Here is an 18,462-nt window from a genome sequence, read left to right as displayed (position 1 = left end):
GTCATACAGGAATTTAACAAACATTTCAGAACTGCAGGACATTTCTTATGATTGTCAGCCTCCGGGACTTGACGCTATAGGACTCCGACTCCTTGACACGTCTAGTGAACGACTGGACGTCGCTATCATATTCTAGAGTCCAGTCTACTTATTGTGCCATTCTTGTATCACTTCACATTATGGCGATAATAGACATTAACTGGAGTATGTTACTCTGCGCGAGCTGAAAGTCGATATGTGCACTGCTGACACGACACGACCAAAGCCCGGATCCTTCGGACTCCTTTCATCGGATACCACCATGTCCTCATGTTTATTTCCATGGGCGCGATAATTTTAATGTGTAAGAGAGCCTGAAATATCCAATTTCTTGAGATATGATTTTTTATTCAAGGCTGGACTCACATCCTCTTCCAATGTTGCAGCAATTCTACTGGCAGGATGCACGACGTCCGATAACCTCGGCAATGTCTACTTATTATCGTTGCGATATACGAACAGTTCTCAGCCAATGACAAACTCCGCCCAAGTTAGCACAGCAATTCAATCCGCTGTTTATAATATTTCGCAGGCTGGTTCGGGGTCGACACTTGAGGTGCGTGCGGGGTATATGGGGCTTTGCATCTCGCAAGACAATGAGGGGCGTGTGTGCTCCAGTAACGCTAAAGTGTTGGCGAACATTCTCAAGGCGGAAAGATCAACTAGTACGACTGGGAACTTGACAACGGAAACTACGCCCGATCCGCTTAATTTAATATTGATCGCTGAAGAGTTCAGGACGAAGATTGTGTTTGATGGTTTACTGTATGTTTGGCCCTTGTTCTGATTCGCAGGAATACTGATTTGGAAACTACAGATATATATCGGTCGTTCTCACCTTTGCCTGCTTTTTACTTCTGTCAACGTTCCCTGGATGGCACCAGGAGGTAGACGACTCGGGGTCCGAGGTGGAGGTCAAGCCGTTCCCTTCTCGAGCGGTCTCTCAAGCGGCTCTAGGTATAATTAGCCTTTCTTTTGGATTTGCTTTTATCTCAGTGCTTTGGCAGCACATCAACAGCAGCTCGACTGCATCGATGGCAGAGACACTCACCTATGGTGCTGTTTCGGGGCATGTTGGGACAGCGGGGATGATACTGGGATGGTTTGCAGTGGCGCTTATTGGTGGTGTCAGTCTGGGACTGCTGATTATGATACTTAGTATCTCTATTATCGATAGATTGACGGACAGTTCCAGCGTTGCGAGCTCGTATCTGGTTGATGACTAGTGGATGGTTTGTCTAGTCAAGTCTCAAGGATGAGGATTCGTTTTTTGAAGATGGGCATGATAATTATGAATCTCAATTAACACAAATATTAAATCAAGTTTCCGAAGACTTTAGCAGACTTTGACACATAAGACACCATGCATTGTGGGCAATGTGGGGCGAGAAACGAGACAATCTCACTATTGACGTGGTCAGCCCTAGTCCAACTTGGGCAATGTCATTATGCACGGTCCAATTCAGCGGCTGGGGCGTGATGTTTGCAATTATTATGTCTCAATCAGAATATTAATCATTCGAATATAGATTAATTGATCCAGATGGATGATCATCAACCTTCTGATCGGCTCCTGGAATGGCTGAATCAACCAGATAGCCCAGAACCTCCTCTTGAGCAGCCACTCGAGGATCTAGAAACCCCGCCTGGAGCTGAAGAGCGACAAGATCATGACAACTCTCTGGAGGAGGCAAGGGACTCGGTAGAGGGTATCGAGCATATTGACCCTCTCTTACAAAACCCTGAAGAGGTACCTCCCGAGGAGTTAGATGACCATCTAGAAGAGGCAGGGAGTTCAGTCGATGACACCGAGAATGATGATGTCCTTATACCAGATATCGCTCCCGAAGGGATACTCCCCGAGTCCGGCTCTGCATCCATTACCACCGCCAGCCATGATGGTCATGATGAGGAAGAGAACCCAGGTGCCGGAAATTATATGGAATCTCAATATTCATATATGCCTCCGCCGCCCCCACCACCTCCCCCACCACCGCCCCCACCGCCGATACCCGAAACTCCAGGGTTTGACCTGGAAGTGATGAGAAATCTTCGAACGAGGAATCGAAAAAAGAAGCCGACAAATCGACTTACATATGCCAAAATACTTGACAATGCAGCTAAGGTGCTGGACCATATCAAACACGGAAGTGTCCGTCGAATACCAAGGCACAATAATACCTCAATAACGTTTTATGATTATTCTGAAGGCATTATCTCCGAGCCAAGACAGATCCTGACTGATAATGATATTCCAATTCTGGGACACGCAACTCCAGCTGTTAAGCAGCGGCTTATCCTTGTGGAGGATCTGTCTAAATCGACCATAGAAGCTTTGGGGATCACCTTCAGCATTAACCCGGAGTTTTTTGAGGAGCACTTATTGAACTCGAATTATGCTGGGGCGAGGCACAATGAGCCGCCGGCTCGAACGTGGCAGACGGCGACATTTCCCAAATCCTATTTCTCCTTCCAGTGGATTCGACCTGTCTATCGACTACCGACGTATTTCTCGCACCGGGATTTGGAAGATCTTTTTGAAGACTCGACTGAACACTTTACTCGTCGCGGCAAGGTTACTACAGAAGTGACAACGAATATATTCCGATTAGAGTGGGGGCTGTGGACGGATCCGACGAAGACAGTGAGAATGGAGCGAGAATGTGGATTGGAGGAGAAGGTATCGATCTGGAAAGGTCAGCTTCGAGGTCGAAGTACTGAGATTGGTAAGGGACAAACAGGCGTCCATTTGTCGCAGAATATTGACATTCCGTTAGTGATTGTGCTTCTTGATCCTCTGCCTGAGATAAGCGAACTTCATCAAGATTGGGGATTAAGAAAACGTGATGACGATAGCAGTATTGATGATTACGCCATGCCACAGGCATCCTTGCATGAGAGCGATATGATGGAAGAAGGACTTGGAGGGTTGTTTCTAGCCGAGCCACGGCGTGTGCGGGATGGTCGATCAATTTCCAGGCTTTGGGCGGATATGGTTATAAGACGAAGATGGAGAAAGCCTGTTGAAAGTTTTGACGAGTCTGAGGAGGACAACGAAGAAAAAGAATTGCGTAAAGTCATTGTCAAGCAGATGGCGCCTCGCCAGGCTTTGGATGTTGATTTGAACCAAATCTTTCGCTCGACGCGTCCGACGTTGGACTTTGGAAACCAACTTAGCCAAACGAAGTCTACTCAGACTTCTATCCGCGAGACGCTTGAAAGGCGCAAAGGCCCTGTTGGAATCGTCGGGCCTTTGCTTGAGATAATTCGTCGGGACACGTTGACCCTCATTCAGCATCTGCGGCGAATTCTCGATGAAATAGACGTCGACATTCTGGATGACACAAAGATGGAAGACCGATTAGTTCTATGGCGCCAGATCATGAATCGGGCACAAAGAGAACTTCCCGAGCTTAAAGCTTCCTTGAATCCGCTTTATACATTCCTGATGACAGTCAATCCTCCACCTGCCTCCACAGAACAATCAAATGAGCTGGACATTATCGTCCAGAATTATCAAGGTCTGACGAACGATATCGATCAAATGATCAAGCGGTTGCGGGTCACATCTGCTTCCTTGACCTCGAACATGGGTCTTTTGGAAAGTCGCCGTTCGATCGACGAGGCCCATGCCGTAACACGACTCACTGAGCTCGCCTTTATTTTCATCCCCCTATCTTTTTCCACTTCTGTCTTCGGCATGCAGGTTGAGCCCTTTTCTAATCCAGTTCCAATTTGGAATTTCTTCGTAGTGGCTCTCTCGGTGACTGCGTTTGCTTATCTGATGAGAATGACCCTTCGAAGCCAGTGGCTCACTCGCTTCAAGGCCGAACTGAAGTATGATGTCCGGAAATTTGCAGAAAAACATGGTCAACCCGTGCAGTCTCGGTCACTACCCATGTTCCTGATCTTTCACTGGCTAGCAGCTCGATTCAGTTCAAGCATCGGCACCGTATTAAAATGGATGTTCACATCGTGTGTTTTCGTCGGACAAGGACTTTGGAATTTATTCGCCTTCGTCATCAAATTCTTCCTATTAATGGGCATCATTTCGGGCATCCCAGTTGCAGTGGTCTGTTCCCGCGATCTTGAAACCGGCATCAAGGTCCCCGTCAGTCTTGCCATGGTCATACTTGCCTTTTTCTTCGTGGGTATTCCTTTCTGGCACAAGTCCGACCCCGAAACTCGTGATGCTCTACCAAGACTCTTAGCTGGTGCTGCCTTGACTTTGCCCGTATGGACGAAGAGAATGCTTCTCGTACTGGGTGCGATAGCAATCCTCGTTGGTGTCCCACTGGTCCTCATTTGGACCCGTTCACTCGCAACTGGCATCAAAGGCGGTCTCAGTGCTGGAATTGTAATTATGGCGATTCTTACACTGGGAGCATTGGGTACCGCGTGGGTCGCAGGAGCACGGAGGACGCGTAAAAGGGCAAGTAAGATGGTCCGCCGGCGCCCTCGGCGCCTTCCAAGAGACTAGTGGATGGAGCCAGATTGCAAGCGCTGAACGTTTTAAGGCAAACTTGTATCCGATATATGAGAACAAGAAAATAAGAGTTTTGAATCTCACACAGGGAGTGGATGTGAATGCAGTGCAGAGCTCCTTGTAAGGCAGAAAGGGACCTGATCACTTTTCCCGATTAGGCATGATCAGCTCTGTATATGCGCAAGTTTGAGAATCTCTCTGGGTATTTTATGCGTGCCAATCCGGTTCTTTTTACTTTTGCTAGCTGACTGACCACCACTGACTGCTAGTTGTGTCACCAGGACTAAATAGTAATCATTGTCGCTTATGCATCATATTGGTTATTGAAATGCGTCGCGGGGGCCATCGGGAGGGGGGCCCGATAACCTTATCAAAACAAGGCACATCGGTCGGGAAGCCTCCCGATGGCCAACAATTGAATCATTTCCTTGGAGTCGTGCAAGTTATTAACCCAGCTCCAAGATCTAAGTTAGATAATTTGACACATAGATGAATTGATTCCATCACTCACGGCTCCCTAGCCTGGATTGGATATTGGGAGGCGAAACGCGTTGAATGTGGCTCACTGGCTTCTAGTAAATTCTTAACATGTAATTGCGGAAAAGATCTGTGATTCCTCATAATCAGGGCCTCATGACTTCATTTCTCGTAAAGTTGTGCGGCAACAATAGTCCTGACTCCTTATCGACAAAAGTATGTGTTACAATGGTAGTGGCGATATCTTACCGGATATAGGCTCGCCGCTCCACCCCAGAATCCCCCGCATTTTCAACGTGATTGATATTTCGCCCTACATCCGATAGACGGCATTACACCCGGTCATTATAATTAAATATTTTCATGGCAGGAAACACACGGGTTACAAAGAGATCCCTTAATGCGTACGGATAGCCCCCCCCCCCCCCCCCCGATATCCGAGCTTCTTGACTGATTCGACGCAGGTGCACCCGATGTCGCAGACAAAAGATCAAATGCTCGGGATCACAACCGTGCGACGGCTGCAATAAACGCAAGCTCCCCTGTATCTTTGATGATCGGGATCAGAAGATCCTTGTCACTAGGGGGTACGAATATACGTTCCAACCGCCACTAGCTCCGATTCTGACGTATGAGCAGGTATCTCGATGAGCTACAGCAAAAGCTTGCTAGATTACAACATGAAGATAGCAGGGAGCCTGTCCCTTTTAGCTCCGAATATGGCGAGAACAGATCACCTGGTTGGTTTCTTCATTCGTTATCACAAGCACTGCTAAATCCTGACAGGTTCGAAAGATCACAATGATGCACCAAACATGGGCAGATCTTCTCTGGATGAGAAAGAAGACACTCAATCCAACGATCTCAATCAAGAGCTTGAAGATCCAGCATCAGGACTGACAAATCCGCTGTCAACAGGGCCTCCGGCCTTCATGTCAGCCGAAAATGGGCGAACATGTATGCCTGACCACCCTTTGTGGCAACGAATGCTATCTAATGCTATTAGTTTATTTGGGAACATCATCCAATTGGTCATTCACACGTCGGGTGCTGAGTCTAACGCACGAGTTTATCTACCAGGAGTCCCTTCCCACCGGGGCTTTGGCATTCGATGGCGCGACGTATGATCTGGGCTGGGATGGGATCCGAACGCCTCACAGACCCGATCTGCCCACTGTGCCCACCTTTGACCATGCAATGTATCTCATCAATACTGTAAAGTTCCGCTGCGGGCAACTGTATCACCTTTTCGACGAAGCAGAATTCATGGGTGGCCTGCACGACTTTTATTCGCGATCAGAGCCGAATGAGACAACCAGCTTATGGTATATTCATTTCCTTCTAATGCTTGCTTTCGGCAAAGGATTCGTACAGCATAAATTGCAAGGAAATAAGCCTCCGGGTGTTGAGTTCTTTGTCAAGGCTCTGCAACTATTACCCGATATCAGTGTATTACATCAAGAGCCCATTGAATCAACGGAGATTATGTGCTGTGTCGCACTCTATCTACAAGCCCTTGATTGTCGATCATCTGCACATAACTATGTATGTGATTGGAGACTGGTCGGTTCTAGAAATCCGCTAATCATCATCTTCAGATCGGCTCGGCCATGCGAATGGCAATGGCAGAGGGTATGCATACTCAAATGCCAGTGGAATATTTAGGGGAAAAGTTAGTCCAACGTTGCCGCAAGATCTGGTGGACTGTATACATTTTAGATCGTGAGATGACTTCCCTGATGGGCTTGCCGCAGTCTCTCAGTGATGATCATGTGAATACGCTGCTGCCCGAATTCCCAGGATCTGCACAACGGACAGCCGGCATCAACATGCACATCAAGCTCTCTCGAATTATCGCAGAAATCAGTAGCGGTGAGTACTAGTCGCCTCGCAAAACCTATCATCACTAATATTGATAGCTGTATATGCCATTGATGGTCGACTTAATCGAAACTTTTTAGTACGCACAAAATCCTCTTTAGCGAGTATCGCTCGACTTGCAGATGAGCTTAATGAAACCTTCCCTTTACACCTGGATCGAACAACGAGCGGAGTCTCGAGAACATCCGCCTGTCTTCACCTCCTATATCACCAATGCATCGTTCTAGCCACCCGACCATTACTCTTCTGCTTTTTGAAGATCCGCTTCGAGTCTCCCGAGCATTGCCTGGAAGCTCTGAACACCTCTCGAAATGCGCGCAACTTAATCCAAATGTGTCTTGACTCCTCTCAGCAAATGATCAACATTCTTCACAGTCTTCAGTCCGAGGACCTCATAGGTAAAAGTCATCCCACCCTGATATACCACCAAATTAACATGAGCTCAGAAACATTCCTTCCCTTCGACCTAGAATCTGTCTTCGTCTCTACAGTAGTCCTCCTCATGGCCCCAGCAATTGACACCCGCTGGTCCTACCCGGAATGGCTAGAAAAAGCCTACTTAATCTTCGAAGAGATAATCGAAAACGGAAATCTAATCGCCAAATTTAGGAGATCAGAACTCCAGCTCCTGAATGAGTTACTGAGCTGCTTTCCCCAGGGCAGCTCACGATGTTTATCAGCCATCTCTTTTCCTACCAGTATTCTCAATAACTCTCGCACGAGTATGCAACTCGCAAATTCTTTCCCGCCTTCAGTGCACGCCTTGACTCATGACTTGTTGTCGGATCCTGGGCCACAAGACGATGAGTATAACCTGACGAGCGGTTTGACCGCGGCACAGATCATGGCTGTCGCGGATTCTATTGAGAGTATTGATACGGAGTGGATGTCCAATGCGATGATTGAGCATAGTATATGGTGATGTGATATGATTGAACACCCGATGAATGACGCTGAGCGAAATTGATTGTTTCGTTCCTTCTATTGAGTATATTGCTTCTTTGAATAGCTCCAATCTTATGAATACTCGAGTACATAAAGCTCGCCATTCTCTTTTTAAAAAAGATTTTTATCTGAAGATCAGTTTGAATACCTCAATTCTATAACAGTACAATACCTGAGCTTCTAATTCATAACAGATCAAACACTACTATTTCATGAGGTTAGTAAATCTCTACCTAAACATGACTAGCACCAATGGACACAGGAACCGTCATCCCCTTAACACAAGAAGGGCAAAGTCCGGCCACATTGTTATGGCCAGACTTGAACCAATTCCGAATTCTGAAGAAAAGAGGCGTGTGTGGAACAATAGCTTTGTGGATCAGTTCTTTGCATAGGATCATCGAGCAATCATTAGCAGCCGTGGGGCATTGGTCGACACCCTGGATCCAAAGATGGCCGCAACCTCCGGGGATCTTACCGTAGTCTAGAACGTTCAGCTGGCACATTTTGACAATGCTGTTGTATAAGATGGAATTCTCTGGTAATATTAATATGCAATGGGGCTCAGTGGGTTTTGAAGGTGGAGCTGTGTTTGTTGAGTCGGTGGTGGTGGGATACATTTGATAGAGGTATGGGGGGCTTTTATACGCGGCTCATATGGGATACGTGCATTTATTCGTGCACAATAACCTTTGTAGGGGATTCGAGTCGAGGACAAAGAGTATTGCTTTTGAGGTACATTGTATTGTATCGCCTTTTCTGGGTCTTTGTTCGTGTAGGAAAGTGAGACTTACTACCCGAGACAATTTTATAGTCAAAGAGGCATTATAATTTGAATCAAGTTGAAGACATTCTAGGTTACTGGAAGACAATTGAATTGATTGATTGGAAGTGAGACTTAATTCAAGTTCCGGTTCGTATACTCTGTTTATAGTTTGGAAGACTTTAGGGGAAGAATGGAAGTAAACTCTCTAGACTGTCCAAGGCGCCAGCTCACATCACCGCCCCAATCAGGCTTCCCGGTATCCTGAGCAGGCTGCTTCCACCGCCAGCGAGTGATAGATTGTGTGTCATCAGCAGAAACTAGGAGATCAGTAATCCAAGATCCAACAATCGGGAACATTTTGAAACCGTGGCCCGAGTCCCCAGACAACAGCATAATAGACGAGGACGTATTGGGAATATAATCGACAATAAAGTTCGAGTCATTCGTATCAGCAAACCAGCACAGAGACTTCCTAACAAAAGGTCTGTCTGCGAGTGAAGGAAGAGTCTGAGACAACAATTTCCTGAGCTGCTTCTCATCTTCATCGGGCATGAAAGCACTATCGTTTACAGAATCAGGCGCATGTGATACCCCAGACTTGGGATCGGTATTGATATACCCACCACCCATAGGGCAAAGCTTCAACAGGTTCGTCTTTGGGTCAGGCTCGAAGAAGAATCCCAGATCACGCGCATAGGTGACAGGGATACCTCGTAAAGCAGAGGTCTCTTCATCGGTGAGATGAATATGGGCGACCGACCAAGATTTAGCCACAACCTCTTTTCCAATCTCGGGAACGAGGCGACCGGCTCCGGCTCCGGCTGCCACGATCACTAGTGATGAGGGGTGGAAGCGCCCGTTCTTTGTTCTGATGCCGGCGCATTTGCGGCCAGCCAGGGTTTCCATGTACACGATTTCGTTTACGGTACCTTGCTCGCCTAGGAAGAATCGGACACCTGCTGCTTGAGTTTCGCGGTAGACTGCTGCCAGAGCATTGGCGGAGTGTGCGTATCCGTCGAACCGGTTTAGATAGCCGTGCCACCCTGGCAACTCTCCATCAAACTGCCAGCAGGCTTGTCGAATGTCATTCACATTTTTTAGAGGGACGACATGGGTTTTCATATTAGGATCTTTCTCGGCCGAGGCGCGGAATCTATTCAATGTGTCGACAGCCTTCTCAGGGGCAGCCCCAGAGACGCAATGCAGAAAGCCGGTTTGGTGAAAGTGAGGGGCAAACAGGGGTGTTTTCCAGGCATCAATTGCTTTCTAAAGAAGTTCCATGTTAGGGATGCGAATTTCTTCAAGAGTCTATGTAAACTGGACTGAATGATTGTACAATTGTCAAATCCGTATAAAACTGATCCTCATATTCCGCCCGCACAATCTTGTTCAGATCGTTGGCTGCTGAAGAGCGAGGTGGGACGCTATCATCTTTCTCAAATATAGAGATGTTGGTATATCCTTTCTGAGAGAGATGGAGAGCGGATGAAAGGCCAAAGGCACCCCCACCGACAATGATGATCGCGTCAGACTTGGACACCACCATAATGGAATTAGAATGAGTATCTGCAGCCTTCCATGATGCAGCAGCAATCATATATATGGCGTTCCATTTCCAAAGCCAGATATCATCGGAAATAGTTCCGGAGTTTGTGAGGGGAAACCCCGCCATGACCGGATGGTCACCCGATCCAGATCTCTCCTTATCGTACATCTTGAGTCTTGACATTCGGATTCTATGAATATTGTGATTTACATTTCATTCTTTGATAACACAAGATGACAGGCAACACGCCTGACACTCTCTGCTTGCTAGGATGCGGTAAGTGGACCACTCCAACCAACTGAGCTTAGAGAATGACCAGTCTAGGCAATCTGGGAGCTGCAATTCTCGACAGCTTGCTAAACACGTCAGGCAAGAAGCCTCTCTTTTCGAAGTTCAATTGTTGTATTCGCAGTCAACTGTCAGAGGATAAATTAAAAGCTCGGTTCTCGAGCCACCTAAGTCAATTGAACATCTGGCGAGACCGCAATGTCGAAGCTGTGTTAGCCTCTGACGTGATTATCCTTGGCGTGGACCCTTCCGACATCGAGAAGGTCTTGACAGAGCCAGGAATCCGGGAGGCATTAAGCTCTAAGCTCTTGATCAGCATTGCAGCTGGTTGGGCCCGTCAAACGCTTGAGGAAACAATCTATGGAAGCAAGACAACGAAGAGCAACGTAACTGGTCGCGCATGGGTGATACGTACGCTCCCCAACATTGCCGCGCAAGTCTCTCAGTCCTTGACCGCAATCGAGATGTCAGAACCAGTGCCGCCGAGTCACTATCTCCAAATTACGAAGGCGATGTTCGACCAGATTGGCCGCGTAGTTCAGATTCCTCCCCATCTCATGAATGCGACTACTGCAGTTGGAGGATCCACTCCAGCTTTCTTTGCTGTTATTTGCGATGCCATGATTGATGCCGCGGTCGCCGTTGGTGTCCCTCGTGAATTGGCGCATATTATGATCTCCCAGTCCATGCTAGGAACGGCTACCATGCTTCAAAGCGGAATTCACCCAGCTCTTCTTAAGGATCAGGGAACGTCTCCTGAAGGGTGCACTATTGGTGGCTTGATGGTTATGGAAGAAGCGGGTGTTCGAGGTCATATTGGACGGGCTGTTCGAGAGGCTGTGACGCTGGCTCGTCTTATGGAAACAAAGTCGCATGTCAATGATACACGACATTAAGTCTAGTCATTGCATTTCAGTATGATATAGAGATAGTAATCAATAACTTGATTAACATATTTCATCCAGTTTCTTATGGAAGTTCTTGCTTCAAAATCCAAATCCAAAAGCAGGCAAAATGCGAATACACCGAACCACCGTAGAAGCCAAGTACCGATGCTGCATCCGATCGACCAACGGCACAATATGATATCATACTGTTCGATCGCTTATTGCATGTCATTGCTTAATGTAAATTGCCTAACTTCAGGTCCAAGTTCCAGGGTTTCAATCACTTCCCTTAGACATGGTGATCTGGTGACTTCGGGATCGCTTCCCGGTCCGACTTCTACCACTTTTTTCCATATTCAAAGCTATACATGGCGGGGTATGTGTCACTATCGGGTGGACAGCCGATGCCTCAATTCGTCGTCATGTTAAACTGCATTTAAAGAGACCCACCCAGTTGTCATTCTATCTTCATACAAACATACATGTCTTCTACATCTCTCCGGAGCATGCGCTCATCTCGAGTCTTCTCTTCTCGTCTCCATCCCAACCTTTCCAAGTCATTGATTCAAATCCGGACCAAGGCTACCGCGCCTTTCCGTCTTCCCGACCCTCGCAATGAACCTAACGTCAGTACTTGTAAAGGCACTTGAATGAAACATTACTAAAAAAAAATAAAAAATTATAGCTTCTATACAAGAAAGGATCGGAAGAGCGTGTTAAACTAGAAGAAGCTCTAGTCAATCTCCGATCTCAGCTTCCCGTTCAAGGCGACATTATCTACAACGGCATAGCTCAAAAGAGCACTCAATTTTGGGACCAGCCCTTGCCTGCTGAACATGCTACCATCTTCACCAAATATCCCCTTGCAACCAGGGTGCAGACGAAGGATGCTATCAAAGCCGCACTCAAGGCGAAAAAAGACTGGGAAGAGACCCCGTTCGTCGACCGCGCGGCCATCTTCCTCAAGGCCGCCGAGCTGGTAACTGGAAAGTACCGCTATGATTTAATTGCGGCTACTATGCTAGGCCAGGGCAAAAATATTTGGCAGGGTGAGATCGATGCCGCTGCTGAGCTAGCTGATTTCTTCCGCTTGAACTGTAACTACGCTGCAGAGATCCTCGAGCGACAGCCCACACGTGGTAGTGATGGTATGTGGAGTCGTCTAGATTACCGCCCTTTAGAAGGTTTTGTGTACTCCATCTCGCCATTTAACTTCACCGCTATAGGCGGAAACTTGATCTCCGCTCCCGCGCTGATGGGTAACGTCGTTATCTGGAAGCCCTCCCCGTCCAACGTCTACGCCAGCAGCGTCGTCTACAAGATCCTACTCGAGGCTGGTCTCCCTCCAAACGTCATCCAGTTCCTCACCGGAGATCCAGAGACAATCAATGACATCGCTCTCTCCCACCACGACTTCGCCGGCCTAAACTTCGTTGGCTCGTCCGACGTGTTTCGTTCCCTCTACGCCAAGATCGGCGAGGGTATCGGAAAGAAGACATACCGCGAATTCCCTCGTGTGGTCGCCGAGACCAGCGGCAAGAACTTCCACCTCGTGCACGCTTCTGCCGATATCCCCAGCGCGGTCAACCACACCATTCGTGGTTCTTTCGAGTACCAGGGCCAGAAGTGCTCTGCTACTTCTCGCTTGTACCTTCCCGAGTCTCGGGCTGAGGAGTTCTTTACTGCCCTCAAGGCTGGCGTGAAGGAGATCACCATCGGGAACCCGGACAAGAACCTCGAGGCTTTCATGGGTCCTGTCATCCACCGTCGCTCATTCGATAAGATCAAGTCTATCATCGACAAATGCAACAAGGACCCCTCTCTAGAATTGATTACAGGTGGTACCACCGACGACTCAGTCGGCTTCTACATCCAACCCACCGTCTACAAGGTCAACTCGCCAGACCACCAGCTCTTCAATGAAGAGATCTTCGGTCCAGTCCTCGCCGTATACGTCTACCCCGACGTCGAATGGTCTTCCACATTGAAAAAAGTCGACGAGGCTGGTGGTGGCTTCGCCTTGACAGGTGCTGTCTTCGCTCAAGACCGTCGAGCAATCCGCGAAGCCGAAGATGCCCTCCGCTACTCCGCTGGTAATTTCTATATCAGTATGTCTATATTCTCATTTTGCAGATTAATTATCTAATACGTCTTTAGACTGCAAGACTACTGCCGCGCTTATCGGTCAACAATCCTTCGGTGGTTCTCGTGCCAGTGGTACCAATGACAAGGCTGGTAGTTCCGACGTCCTACGCCGGTTCACCAGCCCTCGTCTGATCAAGGAGGAATTCTTCCCTCAAAACGGCTTCACTTATCCTAGCAACCACTAAACAATACAGGTCATATTTGTATCTGTATAGCATTTTCATGTCCAAAATTATACCGTGCGTATTTCCGTATGCATTCTAAATGTGATACCAAATTCTTTGTTTCATAGCAGTAATTGACACCTCTGATCTGCTATGATTCCGTAAGGTCCTACATAAATCTCATTGATCCATTCTAGAAATCCATTTGTCGGCCTTATATTCCTAAAATGCTTAGGAATTAATCTGAAATCACATAAACACTGAATTCTAATACCCTATCACAGAATAACCTTCTAATCTCAATTAAAAGTACGTATAATAGATAAAAATTATAATGAGGAAAAGTCCAGAGGGTAGTAAGTTGGGTTATAACCACCTTTAGGGGAATAGAATTAACAATTGACATCCGGGTGTTCGAGTGGTAAACTCGCCCACCAGCTGGCACTATATGTGACCAAACAAGTTAGCTCACGGGACTTGTATGGTGTTGTCAATTAGTACCGAGAAACATCAACTCAGAGCAGACTTCTCCAAAGTGACCAACAAAGGCACAGGAAGAGCCCCTCTGGGTTTGATGTTTTGTTTTGTTGATATTTTTGCTTACATTATCTACTGGCTGGATCTGAATATTCAGTCTAATTTATCTCAAATCATACGTGGGGTGCCATATAGTGGTAGGCATTTTATGGCTGAACTTGGGGGGTGATGCAAATGAGGCTATTCAGGATGTACCTTCAAAGTACTTGGTGAGGACAGGCAAATCATGACCACCCGGTTCGAATTCAGGTCTGCTTATTATTTTCTTCTCTCTACCTTCTAATTTGGGAACTGCACATCGGGGATATTTCTGTTGGATAATGATACAATTATATCGTCGGAGTCAAGGGACCATTGCTTATTCGGAGCCTCTGGTGTTTTGATCAATAGAACAATCATATCCATTGTAACGTCGATTTCATTAAGCCGTGAAGCCATTCTATCCAAGTATTACAAACTATCTCAGAGAAGAAGATGAGAAAGCACCCCGAACCCTTCGACCGAACTCTGCTTTCAAAGCATTATACTCATCACTAGTACGCATTACCGCATCCCGGTTCTCAATCGCCCTCCGAAGAAGGTATGCCAAGCACTCACCCATAGTGCCCCAAGTTGAACTCTTGTAAACCTCAGGCGTACCATCATTTCCCTTAAGCTGAAGCAAGGAAAAGCTAACTTCATCCGACATTCCATGCAGTTGACCAAATCTAACAGGAACAGTAGGTAGTCCCGCAGCGGTACGCTGCTTATGAAGCCTGTGAGCATCAACAACACTCTCTTTGTTATGGCTGGCCAAGAATAGGTTCACAGATGGGAAGGCAGTTTCCACGCCGAATTTGCCAAGGGTTTGTTTCAGCGCACCTTGGGCAATTCCATTGTATGCGTTATCGGTGTCTTGTTTCGTGTCGTGGATCAGGGCACGTTCGTCGGAGGCGATGTAGGCGCCGCGGACTAGTTTCAGTCCGAGGGTGAATCCTTCTTTCTGTGCTGCTGTGAGATGCTTTTCGATGGTAGCTGGGGTGCTCTTGAGGTAGGCTTGGTATGTGTTGTAGATCAGGGCGTGTCCGTCGTGGTTGTACTTCCTCATCAGGTCGAGGGTCACGCGGAGGATGCCTGACAGAAAGTGGTGTGATTCTGCATCGACAAGGATGCGGACGTTGCGATCTTTACAGCGGCTGCAGATTTCGTCGAGGGCTTGGAGCATTTGAGTAGGTGGTAATTCGCCTTTGGAGAAGGCGTCGGTAACGACGGGACCGGCTCCGGTCATTCTTGAAAATCTGTCAAAATGCATTTCGTAGGGTACAATATGAGATTACTTACTTCACAGCTAAATAATCACCATCAGCAAGCTGGTCTACCGTCTTGAGGGTTCCCTTTCGCCATGCTTCTGTGTTCGTACAGTGAGCAACTTTAGGATTTAGAGGCTCAATGGTCTTTTCTGCTTCCAGCGCGGCAATACCGAGCCCATTCTGAGTATTTGTACGGTGATCGAACACCGTCTCCTTAGCGTAAGTCATAATCACACCGCGGAACCCCATGTCCTTCAGTTCACGAACTGTAGTTCTTGTCTCGGCATCGCTTTCGCCCGCACAAAATTGTTCATAGAATGTCTTTTTCAAAATCCAGTGCAAAATAGGATTAGTGTCCACGTTCAAAAGATAGCCTCTGTTCGGTTTGGAAAGAATGGAGATGAGCCAGAGAGAGGGGCCGAGGAGAAGAGGTTTGGAAGAGATGGTGGAAACTAGTAGTGATCTGAGAAGTACTTTGGTGGGAAGAGCCGAGAGGGGAGGAAGAGGAGCAGTAACATGGGCTCTGCTATTCGCAGGCACTTGCAAGGTAGATGCAAATCGTTTTTGCTTAGGTGATGATGAAATGTGCGATTGACGTATACTGCCTCGTGCAACAAGAATTGTACTAGCCCGAGGGCCAGAAGACTTCCCAACACACTGGAGAGTCACTGTCGACATTTTGTGAGGTAACCAGTTAAAACCAGCCTTCTTCTTTAGAATGATCTGTAATACGAGCAGTCGGGTTATTTATCATCTATCATGCTAGTGGACCCCGCCTGTCCTTTCCACCCCGCGATATCACCCAAATTTTGCTATCGGAAACCCAATCTAGGGTCCTTGTCGGACGACTCATCCGACAAGGTTATCACGGAGAACAAATGGTCAACTTTGATGGGACAGATGGCTTATGTTACGGTCCATACTTTGAGTCTGGCGGGTTCGTTTACCAATTTGGAAAGGAAACTCTTTGTCATGTGGCCAGGTGAAGTATGGCCGGCGGGGCATCCGTACCGTCATCTCCGGGGTCGGATGGCTACCCGTAGATACGGTTGGCAGTGGGCATGCGGGGACGGGAATCACAGATGACAAGCTGGGTATAGGTTGATAGAAAAAATATAAGGCTGATACCAAACTTTTAGCAAATAACTTTTTCCATTCCTGTGAGCCTCAGGTCCCTTGCTTGATGATCTTGGTAGTTGAGGCAAGGCTATGCTGGCTAATCCCAGTAAATATTCCTGAATCTTAGGCACCTGATATTTTGCAAGTGCTTCAACTCTAGGTACCTTTATCTAGATACAGATCTCCAATGCACAACAGGTAAACTAGTTAACTGATGAACTATATCCGCTCGGTAAATGAACTCGGGAATCAACTTCTATTACTGCCTTAGTAATCGGGCATATCCGAATCATCTCCGATAGTCAGGTGATCTTTGCTTCATATCTTACATAATGCACCCATAACGTGAATATTTCACAGGCGAGAGCCTCACCCCAAAACACATAGTAGATACGATAATTTACAAATCCTTATCGAAATTTGTCGAAAGATAGTATAATATAAATAAAGAAGTGTCTGTTGATATATAGGATACCAAAAATAGCCTATACTATGGTGTTTTGGGGTGCGGCGCTCCCATGTGAAATACGTTTGTTAACTAAAGTTTGACTAGTGCATGATTCAGGCACTCAGGCACTGATCGCCCCTCATAGATAAGTCAGCGGGGCAGTTCTCGCTCGGTCTTTCTTGATAATCCATGCGGTTCGGTATCTTTCTGCACTGGATCACCTTATGGAGAAGGTCCAATTTGTCCCACTTCATTCGTCATAATCTGTGATCCCGATGGGCCGATATGTGTAAGCGCCGGAAGCCGGAATATTAATATCGCCACTGCCCCTTGAAGCCAGTTCCTTATCTCTGTAAACTTAAACTTCTTAAACTTCTTCCTTTCCCATTGAATCTTTTCTCCTCAATCTTCAAAACACAAACACATTCACAATGTCCAACATCAAGGCTGGTGATAAGTTCCCTGAGAACGTCGTCTTCTCGTATGTCTTCCATTGTTTTTTTTTCTTCGACTTTCCACTCCCTGCATTCCCTCTATCCCCTCCATAACCCCTCCAGAGTCCGTGGTGCGGTCCATCACTAACAAATTGCCACAGCTACATCCCCTGGGCTGAGGAGCACGCCGACTACAAGGTCTGCGGTATCCCCATCGACTTCGAGGCCTCCAAGGAGTGGGCCGACAAGAAGGTCATCCTCTTCGCTCTTCCCGGTTCGTCACCGCTTCTTTCCCTCTTTTTGATCTGTCTTTTTGCCATGCACCCTCAAGGTTCTCCTACTGACCGCTACTCCTACAGGTGCTTTCACCCCCGTCTGCTCCGCCAACCACGTCCCCGAGTACCTCGCCAAGCTCCCTGAGCTCCGCGCCAAGGGTGTCGATGCCGTTGCCGTCCTGGCCTACAACGATGCTTACGTCATGAGCGCTTGGGGCAAGGCCAACGGTGTCACCGGCGATGATATTGTACGTTCACAAATCAATCAATCGTATTCCCACCCACTAACATATTCTAGCTCTTCCTCTCCGACCCCGAGGCCCGTTTCTCCAAGTCTATCGGCTGGGCCGATGCTGAGGGCCGTACCTACCGTTACGCCATCATCATTGACCACGGCAAGGTCACCTACGCCGCCAAGGAGGCCGCCAAGAACGTTCTTGAGGTCACCTCCGCCGACCACATCCTCAAGCAGCTGTAAGCTTGCTTTGATCTTTTAGAAATGAGTTCAACTTAGACCGGTGCATTGTTCACGGGCTAGCGGGGGCTCGACGTCCGAATTGACGGCTCTGGACTCGAATACAGTTCAGACTGTCAATTTTGAATCGTTCGGGTCCCTCTTTTAGACAGCCCGCTCTTTTCAGCTTGCTCTTGTGTCAACATAGAGGAATACATCCTAATGAAGCCATGACATTTTATACTTACTTCTTTGTCGGTAGTTGTAGATTGATTCGCATGC

At 47.4% G+C, this 18,462-nt stretch overlaps 9 protein-coding genes across 9 annotated transcripts; 6 read left to right on the top strand and 3 right to left on the bottom strand.

The window, feature by feature from the left end:
• Nucleotides 1-179: 179 nt before the first annotated feature.
• On the top strand, nucleotides 180-1,265 carry N7520_002954 (Fig1 domain-containing protein; the record flags this gene model as incomplete). Its single annotated transcript, XM_057136889.1, has 4 exons — nucleotides 180-204; nucleotides 266-343; nucleotides 426-804; nucleotides 857-1,265. 4 exons carry the CDS (start codon nucleotides 180-182, stop codon nucleotides 1,263-1,265), a joined length of 891 nt encoding a protein of 296 aa, XP_056999575.1.
• A 317-nt stretch (nucleotides 1,266-1,582) lies between these two features.
• N7520_002953 (Mg2+ transporter protein CorA-like/Zinc transport protein ZntB) lies at nucleotides 1,583-4,519 on the top strand (the record flags this gene model as incomplete). Its single annotated transcript, XM_057136888.1, has 1 exon — nucleotides 1,583-4,519. One exon carries the CDS (start codon nucleotides 1,583-1,585, stop codon nucleotides 4,517-4,519), a length of 2,937 nt encoding a protein of 978 aa, XP_056999574.1.
• An 846-nt stretch (nucleotides 4,520-5,365) lies between these two features.
• N7520_002952 (uncharacterized protein) lies at nucleotides 5,366-7,805 on the top strand (the record flags this gene model as incomplete). Its single annotated transcript, XM_057136887.1, has 8 exons — nucleotides 5,366-5,406; nucleotides 5,467-5,578; nucleotides 5,661-5,742; nucleotides 5,789-5,959; nucleotides 6,009-6,547; nucleotides 6,601-6,874; nucleotides 6,922-7,281; nucleotides 7,330-7,805. 8 exons carry the CDS (start codon nucleotides 5,366-5,368, stop codon nucleotides 7,803-7,805), a joined length of 2,055 nt encoding a protein of 684 aa, XP_056999573.1.
• A 256-nt stretch (nucleotides 7,806-8,061) lies between these two features.
• Nucleotides 8,062-8,334, bottom strand: N7520_002951 (uncharacterized protein; the record flags this gene model as incomplete). Its single annotated transcript, XM_057136886.1, has 1 exon — nucleotides 8,062-8,334. One exon carries the CDS (start codon nucleotides 8,332-8,334, stop codon nucleotides 8,062-8,064), a length of 273 nt encoding a protein of 90 aa, XP_056999572.1.
• Nucleotides 8,335-8,756: 422 nt separating this feature from the next.
• On the bottom strand, nucleotides 8,757-10,308 carry N7520_002950 (NAD(P)/FAD-dependent oxidoreductase; the record flags this gene model as incomplete). The annotated part of the gene is made up of 2 exons (XM_057136885.1): nucleotides 8,757-9,860; nucleotides 9,931-10,308. 2 exons carry the CDS (start codon nucleotides 10,306-10,308, stop codon nucleotides 8,757-8,759), a joined length of 1,482 nt encoding a protein of 493 aa, XP_056999571.1.
• A 65-nt stretch (nucleotides 10,309-10,373) lies between these two features.
• Nucleotides 10,374-11,324, top strand: N7520_002949 (pyrroline-5-carboxylate reductase family protein; the record flags this gene model as incomplete). Its single annotated transcript, XM_057136884.1, has 2 exons — nucleotides 10,374-10,416; nucleotides 10,465-11,324. The coding sequence occupies 2 exons, from the start codon at nucleotides 10,374-10,376 to the stop codon at nucleotides 11,322-11,324; spliced, it is 903 nt and encodes a 300-aa protein (XP_056999570.1).
• Nucleotides 11,325-11,797: 473 nt separating this feature from the next.
• On the top strand, nucleotides 11,798-13,645 carry N7520_002948 (uncharacterized protein; the record flags this gene model as incomplete). The annotated part of the gene is made up of 3 exons (XM_057136883.1): nucleotides 11,798-11,941; nucleotides 12,001-13,423; nucleotides 13,473-13,645. The coding sequence occupies 3 exons, from the start codon at nucleotides 11,798-11,800 to the stop codon at nucleotides 13,643-13,645; spliced, it is 1,740 nt and encodes a 579-aa protein (XP_056999569.1).
• Nucleotides 13,646-14,618: 973 nt separating this feature from the next.
• N7520_002947 (proline dehydrogenase family protein) lies at nucleotides 14,619-16,128 on the bottom strand (the record flags this gene model as incomplete). Its single annotated transcript, XM_057136882.1, has 2 exons — nucleotides 14,619-15,429; nucleotides 15,482-16,128. 2 exons carry the CDS (start codon nucleotides 16,126-16,128, stop codon nucleotides 14,619-14,621), a joined length of 1,458 nt encoding a protein of 485 aa, XP_056999568.1.
• A 1,320-nt stretch (nucleotides 16,129-17,448) lies between these two features.
• N7520_002946 (peroxiredoxin family protein) lies at nucleotides 17,449-18,204 on the top strand (the record flags this gene model as incomplete). Its single annotated transcript, XM_057136881.1, has 4 exons — nucleotides 17,449-17,498; nucleotides 17,613-17,725; nucleotides 17,811-17,974; nucleotides 18,025-18,204. 4 exons carry the CDS (start codon nucleotides 17,449-17,451, stop codon nucleotides 18,202-18,204), a joined length of 507 nt encoding a protein of 168 aa, XP_056999567.1.
• Nucleotides 18,205-18,462: the final 258 nt, after the last annotated feature.

This window comes from Penicillium odoratum (genome assembly GCF_028828045.1).
Source record: "Penicillium odoratum strain IBT 22623 chromosome Unknown utg000002l_segment0_segment0, whole genome shotgun sequence".
NCBI lineage: Eukaryota > Fungi > Ascomycota > Eurotiomycetes > Eurotiales > Aspergillaceae > Penicillium > Penicillium odoratum.
Note: the sequence above shows the minus strand (reverse complement) of the source record. Positions and strands in the feature narration are given on the sequence as shown.